Raw genomic sequence first — 14,624 nt, forward strand, 5'->3', positions numbered from 1 at the left:
GAACCTCAGTACTTTCTTTGTATTTTTGGACTCTGTTAGTCTGCATTGCTACTTTTAATGGTCATCTGCCTCCATAGATCTTACTGATTCTCTACCCAATTTATACCAATGGTAGGTGGCCATCTTATACCTCAAACTAAAATGCATCACTTCGCACACTTATCCATAATGGAATTTACTTTATATTTATGTGACTCACTCTCTAAGTTTTTTTTAACATCATCTAATTTGTCACAGTCTTCATCAGTATTAACTATACTTCCCAAATTAGTGCCATATTATCAGCTATTGTTTGAGAGTAAGACAAAACTACATTCTAGATACACAAACGTACTTATTCAATAATCACAACTAATAATCATAATAAGTCAATCCAACATGGAATACTTACAATAGCAACAGGATCATTACTTCGAGTTCCTACAATGCTGAATTTCTTCACATGTGTATTATTTTTCAAAGCTTCAGCATATGCTTTTAGAGTGGCAAGGGGAATGTTCTAGAAATATTGAAATGAAATAATTTTAATTTTAAAAAATTGGGTTTCAATGCCGATTTTTTTTCCACAGAGTTTAAACTTTACTGATTTCACTATTTCATAATATTTTCCTTCTCGTTGCCACGGACCATGTATCTGAAACTTAAACTTCCAGGTCATAAAGTCATAGAGGGGTCCAAGCACAGAAACAGGTTCTTCGGCACAATGTATCTATGTGACCAGGTTTCCTAAACTGAATTTGTCCCATTTGACCCCTGATTCAGCTGTTAAATCATTCATTTGCAAAAATGACAAATTCTTAATCAATGTTCTGTTTTTAATGCTTACTTTTTGTTTATGTTTGCTTACATATTTCCTTTGGAATTGAACCTCAAAGGTTTTTTCGTATGGACGTGTGTTATGCACAACTTCAAACAGAATGTCACTATTAAAGCTACAAGATGGTGAAGACAGTGGCAGCCCTGTGTATTTTTTTAAAACTCCATTTCCCCTCTAATTTCCTTAAATGTGTCATCAGATGTTGCCAACTTTATGTTTGAGACCCTCCAATAAGGTGTTAGGACCTGTCAGCCCCAAATCAAAGTCACAGGTTACACACTATGTAATTGTGATAAACTATTCCTCTTCATAACTTTTGACCTATCAACTTAGCCTGAATACACGTAGGCCTGCAAACTGTTTTCCATGTACCATCAAACTGAAGCAGTCCTGAGATATATGGAAACAGAGTCACTGGAGTCCCAATGGACTGCTATCTTATTAGAGGGCCTCAACTGGTGGTGGTGGTTTAACCTAATGGTCGCCAAATCTCAGGCAATGGGAGAGTTCAGGATAATCTCAGCTGGTATGGGAGTTGTACATACACTGGTGGTATAACAAGACAAGTATCTAACCAACTGAGTTAAACCAACAATACATCCACAGAAATGACAATGGACGAGTTTTTAAGCAGTGTTTTTGAGCACAAAAGGTAAAGGCTGACATTCTAGTAAAGCACTGAGGACACGTAGAGGGGAAGTGTTGTGAAGTGATGAGCACACTGGACAAGCCATCCAAAGGCTGAGGCTAATACTTGGGGGACCTGGATTCAAATCCCACCATAGCAACCAGTGAAATTTGAAATCAGTGAATAAACTAAGTGCCTGAAAGAGACCATAAGTTGTTTTAAAAACTACACTGAGGTGTTTAATTGTAAAATGGACTTTGCTGGACTAAAACATGGCCACTGCAAATCAGATGATGCAAGTTGACTACAATTTTTAAGGTGAGAGGAGAAAGATTTAAAAAGGACATCAGGTGCAATTATTTTACACAGAGAGTGGTTCATCTGTGCAACAAACTTCCAGAGGAAGTGATGAATGCGGGTACATTTTAATATTTAAAAAACATTTGTATAGGTTTATGAATAAGAAATGTTTGGAGGGCTATGGGGCAAATGCAGGCAAGTGTGACTTGTTTAGTTTGGGAACATGGTCAGCATGGACGGGTTGGATTGAAGGGTCTGTTTCCGTGCTGAATGGCTTTATGATTCAATGACCTCTGTTTACAGAGAGAAAGACTGAAGAATAAAAACAATTCAATCTACCTCTCTCCCTTGTCCATAACACTTGTTTCAATAATGGTTATGATGAAACTATCATTGATTGTCATCAAAATCCATTCAGATCACAAGGGTGGGCAGCTGCTATCCTCACCTGGTCTGTGCCTACATGTAACTCCAGATCTTCTACAATGTGTCCCAGTTCAACACTCAATTCAAGAGCAATTAAGTATGGCCAACAAATGCTGGCATTGTCAATAATGAACACATCCCACAAAGGAATAAAGAAAAATTGTTAACCCATTTGTTCTTGCAAAAGTCAAGGATATAAGACCACCGACAAGGTAACTTTCAGTCATAATTTCACAGATACAGCTAATCTTTAACACATAATCACACCCCAAAGGCAGCAGCAGTTCAAAATAGCTGCTCACCACTACCTTCACTAAGACAATTTGTGATGGGTAATATACACTAGTCTACCATCCATGTCATGAATGAATTAAAAAGAAAACTAACATTAGGTGGCTGAAATGGGAAATATGTTGCTTTTTCTCAGTACTGAGGTCAAATAATAAATACAAAACCAATAAAAACAAAGTACCATCTATAGTTAGTTAATAGACCCAGAAAATGTTGACATCCTCTGGAGGTTAATCAGAAACTGAAGAGGAACGGAGTTGATTTTCGGGTCAATGCCCTAACGAAGTGGTTAACTTTGTCTCACGATTGATGTTTCTGGCCTGCTGAGCATTTGCAGCATTGATGGTTTTTGTTCAAATTTGTTGCAGAAGAGAAAGACTTCAGATTTGTTATTCTGCTGTTTCACATATAAACTGTGACATATCCTTATGCTAATTAAGAAATTTGTACACTGAACTGATATTTTCTTCATGCATGAAAGAAAAAGTTTAATAATACCATTAACTATAAGTGACAATTGTAATTTGCTTGTGATATAACAACTGTGCTAACACACTAACTCACAAAATAATGAAAGTCTACATTAGGAAGTGAACACATCACTTCCTTTTGCTAATCCTGATGGTGACAGCAACCTGTCAGGTACAGTGAGAAGGCAATTCAGCTTGTTAACTGGGCAATTAGCAGAAAATTTCTAACCTCAATGCAATTTTGACAGCTTTGCACAAGCCCTAAGTTCAGTCAGATTCTCAGCTACACGGGGGTGGCAGCAGTACCAAGGAGGTCAAAGTAGCATTAAAGAAAGATGTAGCCTGACTGTTTCATGGTGCAAAAGACAAGCCTGCGGGCACATGTGGGCAGATGCTTGCCATGGGAAGCGCGGTTCCTGGAGATTGCTCTCTTGGCCAGTGTTTGTGGTTCATGGATGATTGTCCTCAGCTTTCTCTTTCAACGATTCTGCTCCATCCTCCATGGAGATTTTCACCTTAGCAGCACACTGACACATGGCTGCTGTGAAGACTGCTCCCTCCGGCTGAATGTGCCTGCCGCCTCTAATTGGATAGTGGATTGACAGGGGGCCTGCTCATTGGTCATATTCCAAAATAATGACTCAGAAAGCATCTTGTTCTGAAGCTACAAACTCATAAGTGAAAATATTGTGTGTCCTGAAAATATATCCCAGTGTGTTCTTACAACTTAAGAGTATTAAAGCTCATATAACAGTCCACTTTCGTGGAATCTTCAACTTCAGTTTGTTAAATGAATGCCTAGTTTAGTGGACTCACACAGAAGGCTTAAAGTTTAGATATATAGTTAAAGTAGCATGAAAAACTACATAAATAATCAAAAGACCAAAGGAATGCTGATTTTTATATCAAGCAGGTTAGAAACTCAGAAGGTAGGAAATTGTGCTACAGCCACGTAATGCTCTGTTAGGCCACTGCTGGAGTACTGTCAGCTTATAAAGACATATTGACTTTAGGGGGACAGCAATGTACCTTTAATGGAATCATACCTAAACTAACAATACAAGGAGAGTTGAATAATCAGAATTGCATTCCTGAATGTTAGAAGATTACGAGATATTTAAAAATATAATTACTTAAAGATGTACAGCACAGAAATAGAACCTTCGGTCCAACTCGTCCATGCGACTGGATATCCTAACCTAATCTGGTTCCATTTACCAGCATTTGGCCCATATCCCTCCAAACCCTTCATATTCATATACACATCCAGATGTCTTTTAAATGTTGTAACTGTACCAGCCTCTACCACTTCCTCTGGCAGTTCATTCCATTCACGCACCACCCTCTGTATGAAACATTGCCCCTTAGGTCCCTTTTATATTTTCATTGGATGTGGGCACCTAGGACAGTGGCGAGTTGCCTTCTTAAACCACTGCAATCCATTTGGAGTAAGTACACCCTCAATACTGTAAGGGAGGAAATTCCAGGATTTTGACCCAATGACACTGATGGAATGGTCATATTTTTCCAAGTCAGGATGATTAGTCACTTGGAGGAGAACTTGCAGGCCGTCCCCTTCTGGACAGTGATGGCCATGGGTTTGTAAGATCTAATGTTCTTCGGTGAATTTCTGCAATGCATCTTGTAGATAGTACACACTGCTGCTACTGAGTGTTGGTGGTGGAGAGAATGAATGTTTAAGGATGTGGCTGCCTTATCTGGATGGTGTCAAGCTTCTTGAGTATTGGTGAAGGTGCAAGTGAGGAATGTTCCATCACATTCCTAACTTGTGCCTTGTAGATGGTGGGCAGGCTTTGGGGGAACAGCTAGTGAGTTACTCATTGTAGGATTCGTAGCCTCTGACTAAATAGGTTGAGATATTAGGAGAAATAGGTAGACTATATGGATAGAAGCTACTACCAGTGATTGGGTAAACTAATACTGAGGAGACACGGGCTAAAAATTAGAGTCAGATGTTTAAAGAGTAAAATGAGGAAACACAACACACACAAAACAAGCTAGAAGTTTGGAACTTTGTTAATTTTAAATCTGACAGTAACACATTTTTGTTAACCAAAGATATTAACAATGTGAGGTAAAATTAATGGACAGATTCAATGAACTAATTGCCCTACTCCTCTTGACTGAGATCACAGCGGGTCAGACAGCATCCATGTAGAGAGAGCAAGCTGATGTTTCGAATCTCAATAACTGTTCCTTAGAGCTGAAGTGAAGTTGGGACGGGACAGCATTTATGCTATAGTTGGTGGGCGGCGGTGTGGGGGGTGGTGGGTGTAGGGAGCCTGTGGAGAAAAGATGTTGATAGTTCAGATTAAGTGAACAGAATGTGAGAATAGCAGAACAATAGTGTGTCTAGCTGCCAAAAACCTGAAATCCCTCTGGGGTGGAGGAAAGGGAAAGAGGACACGGCGACAGAGAATAGAACAAGTAAATCTATAAGGGAAGAAATTGGAAAATGTTACAAGTAAATCTAAGAGAAAGGGGTTTTCTTTTAGCTTTACTTGTTGCATTCTCTGTTACCATGTCCTCTCTCCCACCCCATCCAGTGTCTGTTCTTTCCAATCTGGCAGTTAGGCACACCATTGCTCTGCCATTCTCCCATTCCAATTGCTTAATCTGAACTATCGACATCTCTTCTCTAGCAGCACTTTACACCCATCACCCCCCCCCATCAAATATAGCATAAATGTTGCCCCCTCCACACTAAGTTCTGATGAAGAGTCATCTAGACTCTGAAAGCTTGTACTTTCAAATAAACCTATTGGACTATAACCTGATGTTAAGTGATTCTAAACCTAGACTTGGAAACATTAGCTCGCTGTCTCTCCCTGGATACCGTCTTACCCGCTGTGATCTCCAGCATTTGTTGTTTTCAGTACGGATTCCAGCATCTGCAGTAATTTGCCCAACTCCTCTTCCTGTGTTAATTATTTTTCACACTTCCTGTGCTAATAGGTACTCTTTTGAAAAGTGTACTTGTGCGAAGATGGAACAAAACTAAATTAAACTAAAATCGAGTTAGCTAATTAAACATTCTTAATACATAGTTAACACAATTGTGGTCCTTCCCATGACAATTTCCCTGTGTTTCCTTTTTACTTTGTTATCTCAAGCACTCAAAATCCTCACATAGGTCTGTGACATCTTTCTCAGAATTTGGAATTCCCTCCTTTTTCTTCGTTTATCAATTATGTTGAAGAAAATTCTAGCAAATCAGACAAAGAAAGAACAATGAGCTGTCTGCAATCACCTTTATGTTATTGAGGTTTATCTCCTCAAGTTCAGGGTCATTTGCCTCAACTTGCTTTAGGGTTTCTTCCACATCTGTAGAGTTTGGCAGCTCATCTGGAACTGGTTTGTACTGCGTGGGTTGGATTACACCTACACAAGGAAGAATGTTAACAAGGACGCACTATAAAATCATTGTTTCCAACATAAACCTGCTCACCATTAATGCTCTACAGAAGTTCAATAATCTAAGGAAAACATTCCATTCGGTATAATTCTGCATTTACAATCCAGGACTGGTGTCATAACCAGGGAATGTCAATGAAGAAGGGCACAAACTCACCTTTATAATACTATTCTGTAACTAAATCCAGGAATATTGGTTAGAAGGTCACTAATTGTCAAATTTCCATTCTGAATGCAAGCAGCTCAGCTCTGAAATCTGTTTGGATGCGGATTTAGAACACCTACCAATCTGATTATGGGAAATAGCCAATGCATCTTAAATAGATGGTCCGTCAACCCGAAATACCATAGTAACCACATGAGCTTAGATACAATCAATAGATCTAAATGCCTAAAAGAGACCATTGGAGTTTGAACTTGAATTGTATTGAAAAACAAATACAGAATCACATTTATCAATAACACAGTTTTAATCATTTGAGGCTTAAATCAAAATGGCCCAGCTTTTAACACGGTGTGCATCTTACTCACTGTTAAGACCTTCCTTGTTAACTATGGTGCTACTGGCAAGAGCTTCATAATATTGCTGGTTGCTCATCAGTGTGTGCATACCAAGGATGGCTATAAAGAAAAACAAAAGACACACAAAGTTAATGACACATTGTTGGATGGATGCCAGTTTTATATCTGTAATAGTACAGCTCAAGACAGGGCAAGTTCTAAAGCATATATCTTCAGTAGTATTGCCAGAATGTTGTCAGGGCACACCAGTGCCTCTAGCCATTTCTTGATATCACGTGGAGTAAATCAAATTTGCTGAAAACTGTCATCTGTGATGCTGTAGACCTTGATAGGAAGTTCACAATGGATCTTCCACTCAGCACTTTGGAGTAATGGTAGTTACAAATCTTCAGTCTTATCTTTTCCACTGGTGTGCTGGGCTCTTCCATCCTTGAGAATGGTGATATTTGTGGACCTTTGTCCTCCAATGAGTTGTTTAATTATGCATCACCATTCACAACTGAGTGAGGCAAGACTGCAGAGCTTAAATAGAATATAAAACATAGAATATTACACTGCAATACAGGCCCTTAAGCCCTCAGTGTTGCACCGACCCATGAAACCCATCTAACCCACACTATTCCAGTTTTGTCCATATGTCTATCCAATGACCATTTAAATGCCCTTAAAGTTGGCAATTCTACTACTGTTGTAAGCAGGCTATTCTGTGCCCCGACCAATCTCTGAGTAAAGAAACTACTTCAGACATTTGTCCTATATCTATCACCCCTCAATCTAAAGCTCTGTCCCCTCATGTTAGTCATCACCATCCGAGGAAAAAAGGCTCTCACTGTCCAGCCTATCTAACCCTCGGATTACCTTATATGTTTCAATTAAGTAACCTTTCAACCTTCTCTCTAACAAAACCAGCCTCAAGTCCCTCAGTCTTTCTTCATTAGACCTTCCCTCCATACCAGGCAACATCCTAGTAAATCTCTTTGGAACCCTTTCCAAAGCTTCCACATGCTACCTATAAAGCGGCGACCAGAACTGTACGCAATACTCCAAGTGCGGCCACACCAGAGTTTTGTACAGCTGCAGCATGACCTCGTGGCTCTAAAAATCAATCCCTCTGCTAATAAAAGCTAACACACCGTATGCCTTCTTCACAAACCTATCAACCTAGGTGGCAACTTTCAGGAATCTATGTACATGGACACTGAGATCTCTCTGCTCAAGAATCTTGCCATTAACCCAATACTCTGCATTCCTGCTACTCTTTCCGAAGTGAATTACATCACACTTTTCCACATTAAACTCCATTTGCCACCTCTCAGCCCAGCTCTGCAGCTTATCAATGTCCCTCTGTAATCTATATCATTCTTCGGCACTACCCACAACTCCATCAACCTTAGTGCCATCCGCAAATATACTAACTCCTCCTTCTGTGCCCTCATCCAGGTCATTTATAAAAATGACAAACAGCAGTGGCCCCAAAACAGATCATTGCGGTACACCACGAGTAACTGAACTCCAGGATTGACATTTCCCATCAACTGCCACCCTCTGTCTTCTTTCAGCCAACCAATTTCTGATCCAAACTGCTAAATCACCCTCAATCCCACACCTTCTGCAATAGCCTACTTTGGGGTACCTTATCAAACACCTTACTGAAATCCATATACACCATAGCAACCGCTTTACCCTCATCCACCTCCTTAGTCACCTTCTCAATCAACTCAATAAGGTTTGTGAGGCATGACCTACCCTTCAGAAAATCATGTTCACTCTCTCTAATCAACTTATTCCTTTCGCAATGATTATAAATCCTATCTCTTATAACCTTTTCCAACACTGTACCCACAACCGTAGTAAGGCTCACTGGTCTATAATTACCAGGGTTGTCACTACTCCCTTTCTTGAATAATGGAGCAACATTTGCTATCCTCCAGTCTTCTGACACTATTCCTGTTGACAATGACGACATCAAGATCAAAACCAAAGACTCTGCAATCTCCTCCCTGGCTTTCCAGGGAATCCTAGGATAAATCCTATCCAGCCCAAGGGACGTACCTATTTCCACATTTTTCACAATTACTAAAACCTCTTCCTTGTGAACCTCAATCCCTTCTCGTCTAGTAGCCTATATCTCAGTATTGTCCTCGACAACATTGTCTTTTTCCTGTGTGAATACGGATGAAAAATATTCATTTAGCCTTCCTCTATCTCCTCTGGCTCCACGCACAATATCCCATTACTATCCTTGATTGGCCCAAATCTTACTCCAATCATTCTTTTATTTTTGATATACTTATAGAAAGCTTTAGAGTTTTCCTTGATTCCATCCGGCAATGACTTCTCATGTCCCCTCATGGCTCTTCTTACCTCTCTCTTTCAGTCTTTCCTGGCTGACTTTTAACTCTCAAGTGTCTTACCTGAGCCTTCATGTCTCATCCTAACATAAGCCTTCTTCTTTCCCCTTGACAAGAGATTCAACTTCTTTAGTAAACCACGGCTCCCTCACACGATAACTTCCTCCCTGCCTAACAGGTACATACTAATCAAGGACACATGGTAGCTGTTCCTGGAATAAGCTCCATATTTCAATGGCACCCATCACCTGCAGTTTCCTTCCCCATCCTATGCATCCTAAATCTTGCCTAATCACTTCATAAATGCCTTTCCTCCAACTCTAACTCTTGCCCTGCAGTATATACCCATTCCTTTCCATCACCAAACTAAACATAACCGAAATGTGGTCACTCTCACCAAAGTGCTCACCTATCTTTAAATCTAACACCTGGCCAGGTTCATTACCCAGTACCAAATCCAATGTGGCCTTGTTCCTTTGTTGGCCTATCTACATACTGTGTCAGGAAACCGGCCTACAAACATTGAACAAAAGCTGACCCATCTAAAGTACTTGGACTACAGTATTCCCAGTTAATATTTGGAAAATTAAAGGCCCCCATAACAACTACCCTGTCACTTTTGCTCCTATCAAGAATCACATTTGCTTTCCTTTCTTCTACATCTCTGGAACTATTTGAAGGCCTTTAGAAAACTCCCAACAGGGTAACCTTTTCTTTCCTGTTTCTAACCTCAGCCAGTGCTACCTCAGTAGACGAGACCTCAAACATCCTTTCTGCCACCGTAATAGTGTCCTTGATTAACAATACCGCACCTCCCCACTTTTACCAACTTCTCTGTTATAACTGAGACATCTAAATTCCGGAATCTGCAGTAACCATTCCTGTTCCTGACCTATCCAAGTCTCTGAAATTGGATCTGTTGGTTGCTTAGCTCTATCTCTTTCTACTTATGCTCTTTGGCACATGATTAGTCCTGTTTTGTAACGTCACTGGGTTGACATTTTATTGTTAGGTATGCTTGGTGCTACTTCTGGCATGCCCTCCTGCACTTTTCATTAAACCATGGTAGTGCGCTTGACTTGATGGAATAATATGGGTGGCAAGGTGGCTCAGTGGTTAGCACTGCTGCCTCACAGAACCAGGGTCCCAGATTCGATTCCAGCCTCGGGCAACTGTCTGTGTGGAGTTTGCACATTCTCCCAGTGTCTGCATGGGTTTCCTCCCATAGTCCAAAGATGTGCAGGTCAGGTGAATTGGCCATGCTAAATTGCCCGTAGTGTTAGGTGCATTAGTCAGAGGGAAATGGGTCTGGGTGTGTTACTCTTCGGTGGGTTGGTGTCGACTTGTTGGCCCGAAGGGCCTGCCCCCACACTGTAGGGATCCTAATCTAATAGAGTGGGTGATACTCTGGGATATAAGGTTGCAGATTGTGATGTGGTTTAATTCAAATTGTGGTTGCCCACTGCGCCTCATAGAAAATTACTGGTCATGGAATAAGAGGCACGGTAGCAATTGTTGTAATCTGAGGTAACCCTCTTCGCTGTCCACTACACCTCCAATTTTAGTGTCATCTGCAAACTTACTAACTGTACCCCTTATGCTCACATCCAAATCATTTATGTAAATGACAAAAAGTAGGGGGCCCAGCACCGATCCTTGTGGCACTCCACTGGTCACAGGCCTCCAGTCTGAAAAACAACCCTCCACCACCACTCTCTGTCTTCTACCTTTGAGTCAGTTCTGTATCCAAATGGCTAGTTCTCCCTGTATTCCATGAGATCTAACCTTGCGAATCAGTCTCCCACGGGGAACCTTGTCGAACGCCTTCCTGAAGTCCATATAGATCACATCTACTGCTCTGCCCTCATCAATCTTTTTTGTTACTTCTTCAAAATAGGAATGTACTTTCTCTGGATTCTTGTTATCTCATTTCTGAAGGCTTCTCATTTTCCAGCCGTCCCTTTACCTGCGAACATCTGCCCCCAATCAGCTTTCGAAAGTTCGTGCCTAATACCGTCAAAGTTGGCTTTTCTCCAATTTAGAACTTCAACTTTACGATCTGGTCTATCCTCTTCCATCATTATTTTAAATCTAATAGAATTATGGTTGCTGGCCCTAAAGTGCTCCCCCACTGACACCTCAGTCACCTGCCCTGCCTTATTTCCCAACAGTAGGTCAAGTTTTGCACCTTCTCTAGTAGGTACATCCACGTATTGAATCAGAAAATTGTCTTGTACACACTTTACAAATTCCTCTCCATCTAAACCTTTAAAACTATCCCAGTCTATGTTTAGAAAGTTAAAATCCCCTACCATAGCCACCCTATTATTCTTACAGATAGCTGAGATCTCCTTACAAGTTTGTTTCTCAATTTCTCTCTAACTATTAGGGGGTTTATAATACAATTCCAATAAGATGATTATCCCTTTCTTATTTCTCAGTTCCACCCAAATAACTTCCCTGGATGCATTTCCGGGAATATCCTCCCTCTGCACAGCTGTAATGCTATCCCTTATCAAAGATGCCACCGCGCGCCCCCCCCTCCCCACCCCTCTCTTGCCTCCCTTTCTATCCTTCCTGTAGCCTGGAACATTAAGCTGTCAGTCCTGCCCATCCCTGAGCCATGTTTCCGTAATTGCTATGATATCCCAGTCCCATGTTCCTAACCATGCCCTGAGTTCATCTGCCTTCCCTGTTAGGCCCCTTGCATTGAAGTAAATGCAGTTTAATTTATTAGTCCCACCTTGTCCCTGATTGTTTGAGTGGCTTCTGTTCTCAACTGTACCAGTCTCAGATTGATCTCTCTTTCCTCACTATCTCCCTGGGTCCCACCAACCCCCCCCCCCCCCCCCCCCCCCCCCCCCCCCCCACACCACACACACACACACACACACACACACACACCTCCAACCCCACCCCACCTTACTAGCTTAAATCCTCCCAAGCAACTCTAGCAAATCTCCCTGCTAGTATATTACACCCCTTCCAATTTAGGTGCAATCTGTCCTTCTTGTACAGGTCACTTCTACCCCAAAAGAGATTCCAATGATCCAAAAATGTGAATCCTTCTCCCATACATCAGCTCCTCAGCCATGCATTCATCTGCTCTATCCTCCTATTCCTGCCGTCACTAGCTCATAGCATTGGGAGTAATCCAGATATTACTACACTCGAGGACCTCCTTTTTAAATTTCTGCCTAACTCTCTGTAATCTCCCTTCAGACTCTCAACCTTTGTCTTTCTGCAACACTTGTATTTCTATTCCACATTGAGTTCAGTAAAGTGTCTGTAATTCACAGAATTTGATGGAGATATTCAGGCAGGAAACCAAAAGCTTGGTCAAAGACGACTTATGGTGTGTCTTAAAGGGGAAGAGAGACTCAGGTTAAAAATGTTTAGGAATGGAATTTCAGAGCTTAGAAATGAGGCACAGCAACCAATAATGAAGCAATCGTATTAAAGGACGCACACAATCGTAATTGAACAGAGGAAGCTTTATAAAATTGGGCAAAGTGACAGAAATAGGGAATGAGCTGACTGGGGAGGGAATTGAAAACAAAGCTGATAATTTTAAAATTAGTTGCTGCCAGACTGGAAGGCAATACAGGCCAGCAAGCAGACATGATGGATTAATGGGACTTGGTGATGATACTGATGTTTCAAAATGTTCTCAGTTTGAAGTACGATTCCACGGTTCAGGATGGCCCTGTTCTTATATCTTAAAATTCTGCCTACCTGCCCTGTACATGACAATTAGTGTGCATTTGGCAAAATGCAAATGGGGTTCATCAGCAACACAAGGCAAAAATCACTTTTCAAAACACAAGTAATTTTAAGCACAATTTGCAGACGTATTACTGACAGTGTCCAAAGCTAAAATTTAAATCTGTTCATCATTTGATTTGTCCTTATAGAAAGAAATTGATATTCCTTGGACATGACTAACGTGGACATAAGAAAATTCTGTTGAAATACATACGGCAAAGGAAATTTTCAAACAGGCTAGATAAACCTAGGAAGACGCTCATGGTGGAAGATATATCCTGATATTAAGGAAAAGTTAGGAATCTCGATTTGAGATAATCCAGCAAGAGGAAGGCAATAAATTAAAATAAAGAGGTTTGATAAAGTCCAAAAAGATGTACGGACTGGTGTCTCACTTTCAGTACAATACTCTAAAGACATGCCTCAGAGACAGCCACCTATCAAGTGTGTTCATAATCTGCTTGTGTCTTCATGCTGAGTTTAATAAAGATGAAACAAGAAAACCCTTAAGGCTCACACTTAATTCAACTTCAAAATTAACCTATAATTCAACGCCTTTTCTGCTTTTCAACCTCTGAGAGATGATAGATATATATTTAGCATTTTTGTATTCAGTCATGGAACATGCGCATCATTGGCTGGCCCAGCATTTATTGCCCATCCCTAGTTGCCCTTGAGAAGGTGGTTGTCAGCTGCCTTCTTGAATTTCCGCACTCCACCTGCTGTGGGTTGACCCACATGCCATTAGGGAGGGAATTCCAAGATTTTGACCCGGTTACAGTGAAGGAATGGCAACATATTTCCAAGTCAGGATGGTGAGTGGTTTGGAGGGAAATTTGAAAGTGGTGGTGTTCCCATACATCTGCTGCCCTTGTCCTTCTACAGGGAAGTGGTCGTGGGTTTGGAAGGTGTTGCCTGAGGATCTTTGGTGAAATTCTGCAGTGCATCTTGTAGATGGCATACCCTACTGCTTCTGCTGAGCACTGGTGTTGGAGGGAATGGATCTTTGTGGATATGGTGCCAATCAAGTGGGCTGCTTTGTCCTGGATGGTGTTAAGCTTCTTGAGTGTTGTTGGAGCTGCACCCATCCAGACTTGTGCCTTGTAGATGGTGACAGGCTTTGAGGAGTCAGGAAGTGAGTACTTGCTGCAGTATTCCTAGTCTCTGACCTGCTCTTGTAACTATTGTACTTATTACAGGTACGGTTAATTTATCTAAACCTGAAGTGACATAGGGCTGCAGTCAGCAATAATCCCATTTATGGTACAATGATAGATAGCTTATTGACATCATTCCATTCAAAACAGCTATGGTGTAATTAAATCGATTATCGGTATGTACATTTTCTGTTATTTTAAATCAATGCACTAACGTACCTTACGATGTGAGAGTATTAGATTTTAAAATTGTACTTGTGTCCATTCTTATGACTCACAATCAATAATTATATAAAACAAGAAAGTACTTTACCATCAGAAAGGTTAAAGATGTTTACAACCAATGGAATCTTTATTTAATGTTCAGTCAGTGCTATTTTGCAAACAGCAATCAATATGCACAGAGCAAATTCCCACAGTTGACAAATGAGATAGACGATCAATCAGGTTATCTGCATTTAT

At 40.8% G+C, this 14,624-nt stretch overlaps 1 protein-coding gene across 3 annotated transcripts in view; it reads right to left on the bottom strand.

Annotated features, from left to right (window-relative positions):
• The window catches only part of tmod1 (tropomodulin 1), a 107,680-nt gene that overhangs the window by 25,298 nt on the left and 67,758 nt on the right, over positions 1–14,624 (bottom strand). For 2 of the 3 annotated variants that reach the window (XM_060846633.1, XM_060846634.1), the window contains exons 5-7: positions 6,899–6,988; positions 6,204–6,334; positions 392–499 (exon numbers count right to left, since the gene is read on the bottom strand). In XM_060846633.1, the coding sequence (XP_060702616.1) occupies positions 392–499; positions 6,204–6,334; positions 6,899–6,988 (329 nt within the window). The remainder of the gene's footprint in view (positions 1–391; positions 500–6,203; positions 6,335–6,898; positions 6,989–14,624) is intronic. The other variant, XM_060846635.1, reaches the window with a different exon arrangement.

Source organism: Hemiscyllium ocellatum, chromosome 2 (genome assembly GCF_020745735.1).
Source record: "Hemiscyllium ocellatum isolate sHemOce1 chromosome 2, sHemOce1.pat.X.cur, whole genome shotgun sequence".
Lineage (NCBI taxonomy): Eukaryota > Metazoa > Chordata > Chondrichthyes > Orectolobiformes > Hemiscylliidae > Hemiscyllium > Hemiscyllium ocellatum.